This window comes from Anomaloglossus baeobatrachus, chromosome 12 (assembly GCF_048569485.1).
Source record: "Anomaloglossus baeobatrachus isolate aAnoBae1 chromosome 12, aAnoBae1.hap1, whole genome shotgun sequence".
Lineage (NCBI taxonomy): Eukaryota > Metazoa > Chordata > Amphibia > Anura > Aromobatidae > Anomaloglossus > Anomaloglossus baeobatrachus.
Genome location: NC_134364.1, coordinates 119,076,769 through 119,090,086, shown reverse-complemented (window position 1 = coordinate 119,090,086; position 13,318 = coordinate 119,076,769). Strand labels below are relative to the sequence as shown.

General features: G+C 46.1%; 1 protein-coding gene across 1 annotated transcript in view; it reads left to right on the top strand.

Annotated features, from left to right (window-relative positions):
• Positions 1-13,219, top strand: part of RMDN3 (regulator of microtubule dynamics 3) — a 153,052-nt gene extending 139,833 nt beyond the window's left edge. The window contains exons 10-11 of the mRNA XM_075329818.1: positions 8,949-9,029; positions 11,265-13,219. Coding sequence (XP_075185933.1) covers positions 8,949-9,029; positions 11,265-11,318 — 135 coding nt within the window. The 3' untranslated portion in view covers positions 11,319-13,219. The remainder of the gene's footprint in view (positions 1-8,948; positions 9,030-11,264) is intronic.
• Positions 13,220-13,318: the final 99 nt, after the last annotated feature.

The following is a 13,318-nucleotide window of genomic DNA, read 5'->3' as shown; positions in this document are numbered from 1 at the left end:
GGATCACTCCGATTTCAGAGAGGCAGTCCAGAAACACTGAGTTTGTCCAGATAAGCGTTTTTCCAAGCGCCTTAAGGATACACGTTATCCCTTCCCCCCTGACGTGGTCAAGGGCTGGACTCAGTGTCCCAAGGTGGATCCTCCAATCTCCAGACTGGCGGCTAGATCCTTAGTTGCAGTTGAAGATGGGGCTTCGCTCAAGGATGCCACTGACAGACAGATGGAGCTCTGGTTGAAATCCATCTATGAAGCTATCGGCGCGTCTTTTGCTCCAGCATTCGCAGCCGTATGGGCACTCCAAGCTATCTCAGCGGGTCAAGCGCAAATTGACGCACTCACACGTACGTCTGCGCCGCAAGTGGCGTCCATAACTTCTCAAACGTCGGCATTTGCGTCCTACGCTATTAATGCTGTCCTGGACTCTGCGAGCCGTACGGCGGTTGCAGCCGACAATTCGGTGGCAATACGCAGGGCCTTCTGGCTACGGGAATGGAAGGCATATTCGGCTTCCAAAAAGTCCTTAACCGGTTTGCCATTTTCTGGCGACCGTTTGTTTGGTGAGAGGCTGGATGAGATCATCAAACAATCCAAGGGAAAGGAAACATCCTTACCCCAGGCCAAACCAAAATTACCCCAACAGAGGAGGGGACAGTCGAGGTTTCGGTCCTTTCGGAGTGCGGGCAGGTCCCAATTCTCCTCGTACAAAAGGCCTCAGAAGGATCAGAGGAACTCCGATCCATGGCGGTCTAAGTCACGCCCTAAAAAGACCGCTGGAGGTGCCGCTACCAAGGCGGATTCCTCATGACTTACGGCCTCCTCACACCGCATCCTCGGTCGGTGGCAGGCTCTCCCGCTTTTCCGACATTTGACTGCCACAGGTAAAAGACCGTTGGGTGAGAGACATCCTGTCTCACGGTTACAGGATAGAGTTCAGCTCTCGTCCTCCGACTCGATTTTTCAGAACATCTCCGCCTCCCGAGCGAGCCGATGCTCTTCTGCAGGCGCTGGGCACTCTGAAGGCAGAAGGAGTGGTGGTCCCCGTTCCTCTTCAGCAACAGGGTCACGGTTTTTACTCCAACCTGTTTGTGGTTCCAAAGAAGGACGGGTCTTTCCGTCCTGTCCTGGACCTAAAACTGCTCAACAAACACGTAAAGACCAGGCGGTTCCGGATGGAATCCCTCCGCTCCGTCATCGCCTCAATGTCCCAAGGAGATTTCCTTGCATCGATCGATATCAAAGATGCTTATCTCCACGTACCGATTGCTCCAGAGCATTCAGCGCTTCCTGCGCTTCGCCATAGGAGACGAACACCTTCAGTTCGTGGCACTGCCATTCGGCCTGGCGACAGCCCCACGGGTTTTCACCAAGGTCATGGCTGCAGTAGTGGCGGTCCTCCACTCTCAGGGTCACTCGGTGATCCCTTACTTAGACGATCTGCTGGTCAAGGCTCCCTCTCAAGAGGCATGCCAGCACAGCCTCACCGCTACTCTGGAGACTCTCCAGAGTTTCGGGTGGATCATCAATTTTCCAAAGTCAAATCTGACACCGGCCCAATCGCTGACATATCTTGGCATGGAGTTTCATGCCCTCTCAGCGATAGTGAAGCTTCCGCTGAACAAGCAGCGTTCACTACAGACGGGGGTGCAATCTCTCCTTCAGGGTCAGTCACACCCCTTGAGGCGCCTCATGCACTTCCTGGGGAAGATGGTGGCAGCAATGGAGGCAGTCCCTTTCGCGCAGTTTCACCTGCGTCCTCTTCAATGGGACATCCTACGCAAATGGGACAGGAAGCCGACGTCCCTCGACAGGAGCGTCTCCCTCTCTCAGGCAACCAAAGCTTCCCTTCGGTGGTGGCTTCATTCCACTTCATTATCGAAGGGGAAATCCTTCCTACCCCCATCCTGGGCGGTGGTCACGACGGACGCGAGTCTGTCAGGGTGGGGAGCAGTTTTTCTCCACCACCCACCACAGGGCTCAGGGTACGTGGACTCGGCAAGAGTCATCACTTCAGATCAATGTTCTGGAGATCAGGGCAGTGTATCTGGCCCTAAAAGCGTTCCAGCAGTGGCTGGAAGGCAAGCAGATCCGAATTCAGTCGGACAACTCCACAGCGGTGGCTTACATCAACCACCAAGGAGGAACACGCAGTCGGCAAGCCTTCCAGGAAGTCCGGCGGATTTTGATGTGGGTGGAAGCCACGGCCTCCACCATCTCCGCAGTTCACATCCCGGGCGTGGAAAACTGGGAAGCGGATTTTCTCAGTCGCCAGGGCATGGACGCAGGGGAATGGTCCCTTCACCCGGACGTGTTTCAGGAGATCTGTTGCCGCTGGGGGATGCCGGACGTCGACCTAATGGCGTCCCGGCACAACAACAAGGTCACGGCATTCATGGCACGTTCTCACGATCACAGAGCTCTGGCGGCAGACGCCTTAGTTCAGGATTGGTCGCAGTTTCAACTCCCTTATGTGTTTCCTCCGCTGGCACTGTTGCCCAGAGTGTTACGCAAGATCAGGGCCGACTGCCGCCGCGCCATCCTCGTCGCTCCAGACTGGCCGAGGAGGTCGTGGTACCCGGATCTGTGGCATCTCACGGTCGGCCAACCGTGGGCACTACCAGACCGACCAGACTTGCTGTCTCAAGGGCCGTTTTTCCATCTGAATTCTGCGGCCCTCAACCTGACTGTGTGGCCATTGAGTCCTGGATCTTAGCGTCTTCAGGATTATCTCAAGAGGTCATTGCCACTATGAGACAGGCTAGGAAACCAACGTCCGCCAAGATCTACCACAGGACGTGGAAAATATTCCTGTCGTGGTGCTCTGATCAGGGTTTTCCTCCCTGGCCATTTGCCTTGCCCACTTTTCTGTCCTTTCTTCAGTCCGGATTGGAAAAGGGTTTGTCGCTTGGCTCCCTTAAGGGACAAGTCTCTGCGCTCTCTGTGTTTTTTCAGAAGCGCTTGGCCAGACTTCCACAGGTACGCACGTTCCTGCAGGGGGTTTGTCACATCGTCCCTCCTTACAAACGTCCGTTGGAACCCTGGGATCTGAACAGGGTGCTGATGGTTCTTCAGAAACCACCGTTCGAGCCAATGAGGGATATCTCTCTCGCACGCCTTTCGCAGAAAGTGGTCTTCCTAGTAGCAGTCACCTCTCTTCGGAGAGTGTCTGAGCTAGCAGCGCTGTCATGCAAAGCCTCTTTCCTGGTGTTTCACCAGGACAAAGTGGTTCTGCGTCCGGTTCCGGAATTTCTCCCTAAGGTGGTATCCCCTTTTCATCTCAATCAGGATATCTCCTTACCATCTTTTTGCCCTCATCCAATTCACCAATGTGAAAAGGATTTGCACTTGTTAGATCTGGTGAGAGCACTCAGACTCTACATTTCTCGTACGGCGCCCCGGCGCCGCTCGGATGCACTCTTTGTCCTTGTCGCTGGCCAGCGTAAAGGGTCACAGGCTTCCAAATCAACCCTGGCTCGGTGGATCAAGGAACCAATTCTCGAAGCCTACCGTTCTTCTGGACTTCCGGTTCCCTCAGGGCTAAAGGCCCATTCTACCAGAGCCGTGGGTGCGTCCTGGGCTTTGAGGCACCAGGCTACTGCTCAGCAGGTGTGTCAGGCGGCTACCTGGTCGAGCCTGCACACTTTCACGAAACACTATCAGGTGCATACCTATGCTTCGGCGGATGCCAGCCTAGGTAGGCGAGTCCTTCAGGCGGCGGTTGCCCACCTGTAGGACGGAGCAGTTACGGCTCTATTACGAGGTATTATTTTACCCACCCAGGGACTGCTTTTATACGTCCCAATTGTCTGGGTCTCCCAATGGAGCGACAAAGAAGAAGGGAATTTTGTTTACTTACCGTAAATTCCTTTTCTTCTAGCTCCAATTGGGAGACCCAGCACCCGCCCCTGTTTTTTTGTGTACACATGTTGTTCATGTTGAATGGTTTCAGTTCTCCGATATTCCTTCGGATTGAATTTACTTTAAACCAGTTTATAATTTTTTCCTCCTTCTTGCTTTTGCACCAAAACTGAGGAGCCCGTGGGAGCACGGGGGGTGTATGGGCAGAAGGGGAGGGGCTTTACACTTTTAGTGTAATACTTTGTGCGGCCTCCGGAGGCATAGCCTATACACCCAATTGTCAATTGTCTGGGTCTCCCAATTGGAGCTAGAAGAAAAGGAATTTACGGTAAGTAAACAAAATTCCCTTCTTTTTTGCCTGATGTCCGTTTTTTTTTTTTTAAAGCGTTTTCTCCACATTTGTACATTTGTGAGGAGTAACAGGATGTAATTGAGGAGCTGGATGGTGGCCAGAGCGGTGCACGGGGGAGCAGTAATGTCTTATTATAAGTGCTAGATCGGCCTGACACAGCCGCGGTATTGCGCTTTTTATGAGCTACGTTGTATCTGGCTCACCTTCATTATATTGTGGGGGAGCCATGATATTTGATACAGTCTACATCCTCGTGTTATAATCACCCACGCAATGTCCTTCATATCAGAGAACGTACTTATGAGACCTAGTACATAAATGAGCAAAGTAAGGAGTTAAAACCCAAGAATAATTAAGTATAAGACCAAAGTATGTCCTATAGCACCAAATATAATCCAAGATAGGATGTTCTAAAATGTCATTGCCATACAGAAGGCAGAGAGGGATTATTACCGCGTCTGCCTTCCTGATCGCTGTATACACAGTGCTGAACAACAGTCTTGGAAGCGCTAATATCTCTTCCTCCTTCTGACCCAGCGATTATGTGATGGCCGGGTGCTGGGTCCTAACAGGTCAAGGGTCAAGCTTTGCAGCGCCCCCAGGAGGCTGAATTTACCTTCTACGAGCCCCAGTTACATGGGAAATTAGCAGTACTAGAATTAATTTATATGTTTAAGTGCCCCCCTAAGGAAGTTTATGACTTTAAAGGGAACCTGTCAGCAGATTTGGGGCCTATAAGCTGCGGCCAACACCAGTGGGCTCTTATATACAGCATTCTCATATGCTGTATATAAGAGCCCAGGCCGCTGTGTAGAGCGTAAAAATCACTTTATAACACTTACATAACGGTCGCGCTGCGGTGGAGTTGGGTCATATGGGTGTCTCCGTTCTCAGGTGCCGGCGCCTCCTCTTTCGGCCATCTTCATCTTCCTTCTGAAGCCAGGGTGCATGACGCATCCTAAGTCATGCGCACTCGCCGGTCATGCGCACTCGCCGGTCATGCGCACTCGCCGGTCATGCGCACTCGCCGGTCATGCGCACTCGCCGGTCATGCGCACTCGCCGGTCATGCGCACTCGCCGATCCCACGCAGGCGCACTACAATACTTTGATCTGCCCTGCTTAGGGCAGATCAAAGTGAGCCTGCGCAGGAACTCAATCCTGGTTAGTGAGGATAACGTAGGACACGTCATGCACCCCAGTTACAGAAGAAGGAGGACAAAGATGGCCGAAAGAGGAGGCGCCGGCACCGGAGAACGGAGACGCCCATATGACCCAACTCCACCGCAGCAACCGTTTAGGTAAGTATTATAAAGTGTTTTTTACACTCTACACAGCGGCCTGGGCTCTAATATACAGCATGTTAGAATGCTGTATATAAGAGCCCGGTGGTGGTGGCCTCCGCTTATAGGCCCCAAAACTGGTGACAGGTTCCTTTTTTAATGCTCACCAATCACCAGGAATTTCCTATATAACCTAAACCAAGTGCTATACTGGCACTATCAGGCTGATTCTATACATACAGCACTATACTGGCACTATCAGGCTGATTCTATACATACAGCACTATACTGGCACTATCAGGCTGATTCTATACATACAGCACTATACTGGCACTATCAGGCTGATTCTATACATACAGTGCTATACTGGCACTATCAGGCTGATTCTATACATACAGCGCTATACTGGCACTATCAGGCTGATTCTATACATACAGCACTATACTGGCACTATCAGGCTGATTCTATACATACAGCACTATACTGGCACTATCAGGCTGATTCTATACATACAGCGCTATACTGGCACTATCAGGCTGATTCTATACATATAGTGCTATACTGGCATTATCAGGCTGAGTCTATACATACAGTGCTATACTGGCACTATCAGGCTGATTCTATACATACAGTGCTATACTGGCGCTATCAGGCTGATTCTATACATAGCGCCAGTATAGCACTGCATCAGGCTGATTCTATACATACAGTGCTATACTGGCACTATCAGGCTGAGTCTATACATACAGTGCTATACTGGCACTATCAGGCTGAGTCTATACATACAGTGCTATACTGTCACTATCAGGCTGAGTCTATACATACAGTGCTATACTGGCACTATCAGGCTGATTCTATACATACAGTGCTATACTGGCACTATCAGGCTGATTCTATACATACAGCGCTATACTGGCACTATCAGGCTGATTCTATACATACAGTGCTATACTGGCACTATCAGGCTGATTCTATACATACAGTGCTATACTGGCACTATCAGGCTGATTCTGTACATACAGTGCTATACTGGCACTATCAGGCTGATTCTGTACATACAGTGCTATACTGGCACTATCAGGCTGATTCTATACATACCTGTAGTTGTTAGCTCGGATGTATAGGTTTTGAAACACAAGTAAGTAAAGTTTGTAAAATGAGCAGCTTTTTAAATGACATCAGCTGCCGATCAGATAATAGCTGGAGTGGGTATTCATAGTGATTCCCCTGCCTGTCCTCCCCCTGTTGTTATTTATGCTAATTCTATTATAGAATCGTTTTACTAAGTGACTAGAAGGACCTGTGCTGATGTCATACCCATGTGACCAGAAGGGGCGGAGACTCAGCCAACAGAAAAATGTTGCTTTCTGGTACCTGCTGTGTTGGCTGAGGCCCTACCATTTATTAAAACGATTCTATAATGGTTGTGGGTAAATCCCAGTGGGTAGAAGGACCTGTGGGCGTTACCGGATTCCTTAGTGGGAGTGACCGCTCGTTTGGTGGGCGTGGCGATGTTTCCTTCCGTCCACCATACTTATGCCCCCCCCCCCCCTTGCACCCCCTATCTGGGGGTCTTACCCCCAGACCCCTGCTTCTATTATAATCAACTCTATGCCGAAGTGGACTTAGAAGAATAATGTATCTTCTTGGTATGAACAATGTCGGTGGGGGCCCCGCCCCTTTCTGGTCACATGGGCGTGACGTCAGCAGAGGTCCCTCTGGCCACTGGGATTTAGTTGTTACCATTCTATAATAGTATGAGCATAAATAACAGGGAGGACGGACAGGCCGGAGGAATCATTAAAAACACCCACCCCAACTATCAGCTGATCGGCAGCTGCTGCCACTCAAAAAGCTGACTATTTTATAAACTTTACTTGCTTCTGTTTGAAAACCTATACATCCGCACTGACAGCTACAGGTATGTATAGACTCAGCCTGATAGTGCCAGTATAGCACTGTATGTATAGAATCAGCCTGATACCGCCAGTATAGCACTGTATGTATAGAATCAGCCTGATAATGCCAGTATAGCACTGTATATATAAAATCAGACTGATAGTGCCAGTATAGCACTGTATGTATAGAATCAGCCGGATAGTGCCAGTATAGCACTGTATGTATAGAATCAGCCTGATAGTGCCAGTATAGCACTGTATGTATAGAATCAGCCTGATAGTGCCAGTATAGCACTGTATGTATAGAATCAGTCTGATAGTGCCAGTATAGCATTGTATGTATAGAATCAGCCTGATAGTGCCAGTATAGCCCTGTATGTATAGAATCAGCTTGATAGTGCCAGTATAGCACTGTATGTATAGAATCAGCCTGATACCGCCAGTATAGCACTGTATGTATAGAATCAGCCTGATAGTGCCAGTATAGCACTGTATATATAAAATCAGACTGATAGTGCCAGTATAGCACTGTATGTATAGAATCAGCCTGATAGTGCCAGTATAGCACTGTATGTATAGAATCAGCCTGATAGTGCCAGTATAGCACTGTATGTATAGAATCAGCCTGATAGTGCCAGTATAGCACTGTATGTATAGAATCAGTCTGATAGTGCCAGTATAGCATTGTATGTATAGAATCAGCCTGATAGTGCCAGTATAGCCCTGTATGTATATAATCAGCTTGATAGTGCCAGTATAGCACTGTATGTATAGAATCAGCCTGATAGTGCCAGTATAGCACTGTATGTATAGAATCGGTCTGATAGTGCCAGTATAGCACTGTATGTATAGAATCGGTCTGATAGTGCCAGTATAGCATTGTATGTATAGAATCAGCCTGATAGTGCCAGTATAGCACTGTATGTATAGAATCAGCCTGATAGTGCCAGTATAGCACTGTATGTATAGAATCAGCCTGATAGTGCCAGTATAGCACTGTATGTATAGAATCAGCCTGATAGTGCCAGTATAGCACTGTATGTATAGAATCAGCTGTTTAAATCATATGGACAAAAAAAAAATGTGCCTGATCCTGGTTGATCTATTGGATTCAAGAGGCAAAAAATTGAGAGCTATTTTTGCCTTGACTTTGCCCCAGAGATAATCGTGATCCCTGACAATGTGTGCTGGAGAGGCCAGTGTGTATGGGGGTGCCATACGGACGATGGTGGGGAGGAGTTTTCGATAGCAGCTTTCTCTCCTCTCCCAGTTGAAAAAATATGAACGCTCACTGATTCCGAGTGTGCATGTGCATAGGGGCGTAATTGAAGCTGGACAGACAGGATTTGCCAGCACTAAGCCATTTTTCATTTTTTTTTGTTTTTGCAGAAAATACTTTAGTCAATGCGGGATCATTTTCCATTTTGACCGAACACCAAATCTATCATCATTTTATAATAACAGTACCTTTTATTAATATTTGGAAATGTGACAATTCTAGGTGATTCTTATCAATGGTTATGAAGTGAAAAATAACTTTTTTTTCTTTCTTTTTTTTTAGTGTTACAAGGACCTGGGGAACACTAGTGATGCCGCCCACTGGATAAAATTGGCCTCAGAGCTTCCTGACCGCACCAAAGATGTAAGCACCGAATCCTCTCTGTTCACTTATATTACACTGAAGGTTTGAGCAGCCCCCCTGATGGAATAGTTTGGGGGCCACCTAGTATGTGTGTGACTGGCATCCTATATAAGCCCAATCCATCATTGGGGGACACAGAAAACCATGGGTGTATGTTGCTTTCCATGCAAGGCTGACACTAGGCAGATAAAGTTAGCTCTTCATCCACACGTTACACTCCTTGGCTGGCACCAAGCTAATATGGGCTAGCTTTAGTGTCAGTAGGAGGCAGACACTGACCTGCTCCCACACCTGGTTCTACTTCAGGTTTCCTTGTTGTGTTTTATTATTCTTTCACCTTGTTTTTACATTTTCTAGTTCAGGGCATCAGGTCTTCCCACCTAACAAACCGAGAACAATGTAGTGTCATCCACATTGTACCCTCTCTGGTCTGTAAGGCAGGACCCTACCCCCCCAACACATCACTAGGCCCTGTACGCACACTGCGTTTTTACCCGCGTTTTTTGCTGCAGAATTTGCCCCAGTCCGCTCGCCCAGTGAGACGTTGCTTGAAGGAGAAAGACAGATGCTGTTTTTTAGTGCACCATCCCCTCCCCCCTTGGTGGCGTCTGATGCCGTCTTCTGTGCCGTCCAGAAACGCGACAGTGCGCAACAGAAGATGCACCTATCCTAGTGATCGTCTCACCTGGGGCCCCTGATATCTTCTGAACTGTGAAAAAGTAGAAGGGACACATACGTACCCGGGCTCTTATTTGCACGGTGGCTCAGTGGATAGCACTGCAGCCTTGCAGCGCTGGGGTCCTGGGTTCAAATCCCACCAAGGACACCATCTGCAAGGAGTTTGTATGTTCTCCCCGTGTTTGCGTGGGTTTCCTCCGGGTACTCCGGTTTCCTCCCACACTCCAAAAGACATACAGATAGGGACTCTAGATTGTGAGCCCCAATGGGGACAGTGTTGCAAATGTATGTAAAGCGCTGTGGAATTAATAGCGCTATATAAATGAATAAAATTATTATTATTATTATTATTATATATAGATATATATTATATATAGATATATCTAATATATAAAGCTGAATTATATGTATGTGTGTGTGTGTGTGTGTGTCCGGGATTGGCATCTGCACCGTCGCAGCTATAGCCACATAATTTTGCACACTCACACTTCTGGACCCCAAGAGCGTCATAGGCTATGTTTTGAGGGGAAATTTTAACCCCGCGCTTTACAGTTATTCACCAAAAAACCTGCCTCCATTAAAGCGAATGGAGCTGGGAGCCACAGTGCAGCCAGAACTTCAGAAGAAGGCGCAGCCACACCCTTAAATGGAATGTTGGCGTGTCACAATGCAGCCAGGGAAAGAGACAGACACAGACAGGGTAAGAAACAGACATAGACAGGATAAGAGACAGACACAAAAAGACAGAGACAGACTGACTGGGAAAGAGACAGACTGACGGGGAAAGAGACAGAGACAGACTGACTGGGAAAGAGACAGAGGCAGACTGACGGGGAAAGAGACAGAGGCAGACTGACGGGGAAAGAGACAGAGGCAGACTGACGGGGAAAGAGACAGAGGCAGACTGACGGGGAAAGAGACAGAGGCAGACTGACGGGGAAAGAGACAGAGGCAGAATGACGGGGAAAGAGACAGAGGCAGACTGACGGGGAAAGAGACAGAGGCAGACTGACGGGGAAAGAGACAGAGGCAGACTGACGGGGAAAGAGACAGAGGCAGACTGACGGGGAAAGAGACACAGGCAGACTGACGGGGAAAGAGACACAGGCAGACTGACGGGGAAAGAGACACAGGCAGACTGACGGGGAAAGAGACAGAGGCAGACTGACGGGGAAAGAGACAGAGAGACAGACAATGTGAGAGAAAAAGAGAGATAGTTACTATCCCGGGCGTTAATACATTCTATCCCGGGAATGTTAATACATTCTATTTTGTTAACAACAGTTATTAACCCCGGCAAATCCAGGTAGTACAGCTAGTATTTTATATATAGATATATTAGATATATATTATATAGATATACTAGATATATATATATATATATATATATATATATATATATATATATATATATATATTCAGCATAGATATGTATTGTGTGTGTGTATATATAATATTTACACAAATACGATATATATAATTCTAAACATATGTTTATTTATTTTTTTTGCACTTGTGGCAAATCTGACTTTTTTTTTAATTTTTTTATTCCTCCAGGATTTAAAGAGCGCTTGTACCATAGAAGAGATGATGGCAGATGTCACTGCTTAAGTGTCCCTGTGTGGTGCAGATCTTGGCTTTACCCTATCCCTGGAAGCAATCACTGTACGTCTCCGGCTATAGCATTCCAATAAAGATTACAGTTTAGTTATTTATTATAGACAGGGGAGGGGGGATCATATCATAATATCATTCCATATTATTAAGGGAGACTGCCTACGAGCCGGGCGGTGACTTCTTGCCTCAAGACTTTGACCATGTTCACATGTGAATCTAGTGGATTTTTCTGGTGCTAATCCCGGGTCTTGGCCGGCAGCATCACACGGGCCCTTCCGTGAACATTTTTTGTGCCTTGTTACGAACCGATGTCATGCGTAAAACATTTAGAAAAATCCAGAATTTTTTCTTAATTGTTTTTAATTTTTTTTTTTTTAGCCTGAGCCTGTAAGAGATTTTTTTTTTTTTTTTATGAGTGTAATGTACTGCCTTCTGTTTGGGAACGTTGAGCTGCGGACCAGAACTAACTTTCTCAAACTTTGCCTAAGAAGATTTAATATAAATTAATTTATTAGAATATTTTAATTTTTATATGTATATGGTTTTTCCTCTCAATCCGGCATTCCATATTAACTGTGTCCATTAGTAGCAGATACAGTAACACTACAAAAGCAAAAAAAAAAGTGTGACTATTTCACGACTACTTTCAGAACCTCCGCTGAAGCTTACACATTCAATCTGTAGGACGCATTCGTTTTTGTTTTCTACATTCCCAAGTGACATTTCCAGCCAAATGATTTGCCTTTTATTTTCCCATCTGCGTTACTCCGGACCATTCATTTGGCTTTGGATCGATGTACGTTCCACATTTTATTATGTGTGTAAATCTATAGATTTATATGTTTGTATGTGAGCGGACGATGCTGCGTCAAGTGACCCCGTGAAACCGCTGCCATCCATCATGTCTGATATTCATCTCTCGGGGTGGATTTTGAAACCACACACGGGACAGTGAGAACTCCCTAAATTACACATTAACCTGACATCCATGATCAGAGCACTCTGGCAGCGAACCAACATTTTTATTCCAAAGATCCTGCTGTCAGGTATTTTTTTTTTTTTTTCCAAATTATTTTTTTCTTCATTTTTTTATCTTTCTTTAATTCCATATTTTAAATATTACTAGTATTCATGTGGGCATACAAAAATATGTACCCATTTTATTCCAAAAAATATCATGTACACTTTTTCAGCTATTTTTGTATTACTCCGATGGAACTGAAATGAAAAAAAAAATTTACAAATGTTTTGCTTTGTCTCCACAGCTTCTAAGTAGAACTATGTGACCCCATGATTACATACTATATACAAAGTCTCTTGTCTTTCCATCCATCTACATCCGGTATGTTAGTAGGTGATAGGCGACAGATTTAGAAACATTTAGGTCTGCTGTAGTATCTATATGTTTAATCTGAGAGCATCATATAATTTAGGGGCAGAGAGCCCGATTCCAGGGATGTTATTTCCTGAGTAGTTTGCTATGGTTTTAATACAATCAGTGTTTTATCAGCGGGAGCTCACTGCTAGACTGCGGTGTAACCCCACCTTCCTTCACCTTTGATTGGCTGCTTCCTGCTTGCATTGTCAACAATCTTTCAATCAGAGGTATGGGCGGAGCTATACACAAGTAAGCATCCCAAGCAAAACAGGGATTCTATCAAAACTAGAGCAATGTCCATTAAGTGACACATCATTGGAATCGAAACAGGGTCTCAGCCTCTACATCATGCTATGTTTGTTCAGATTCCCTTTGAGGCTTTTTGCAAAATAAATATATATATATAATATATATATATTATAAATATATTTTCTAAAAATAAATTGTGTATATGTGGATATATATATATATATATATATATGTATATATATGTATATATATATGTGTTTATTGCTGTGACGCATCTGTAATAAGAAAATAAATATATATTTCTTTTTATTTCAGATGCGTTGCGGCAATAAAAAAAAAAATATATATGTATGTATGTATATGTATG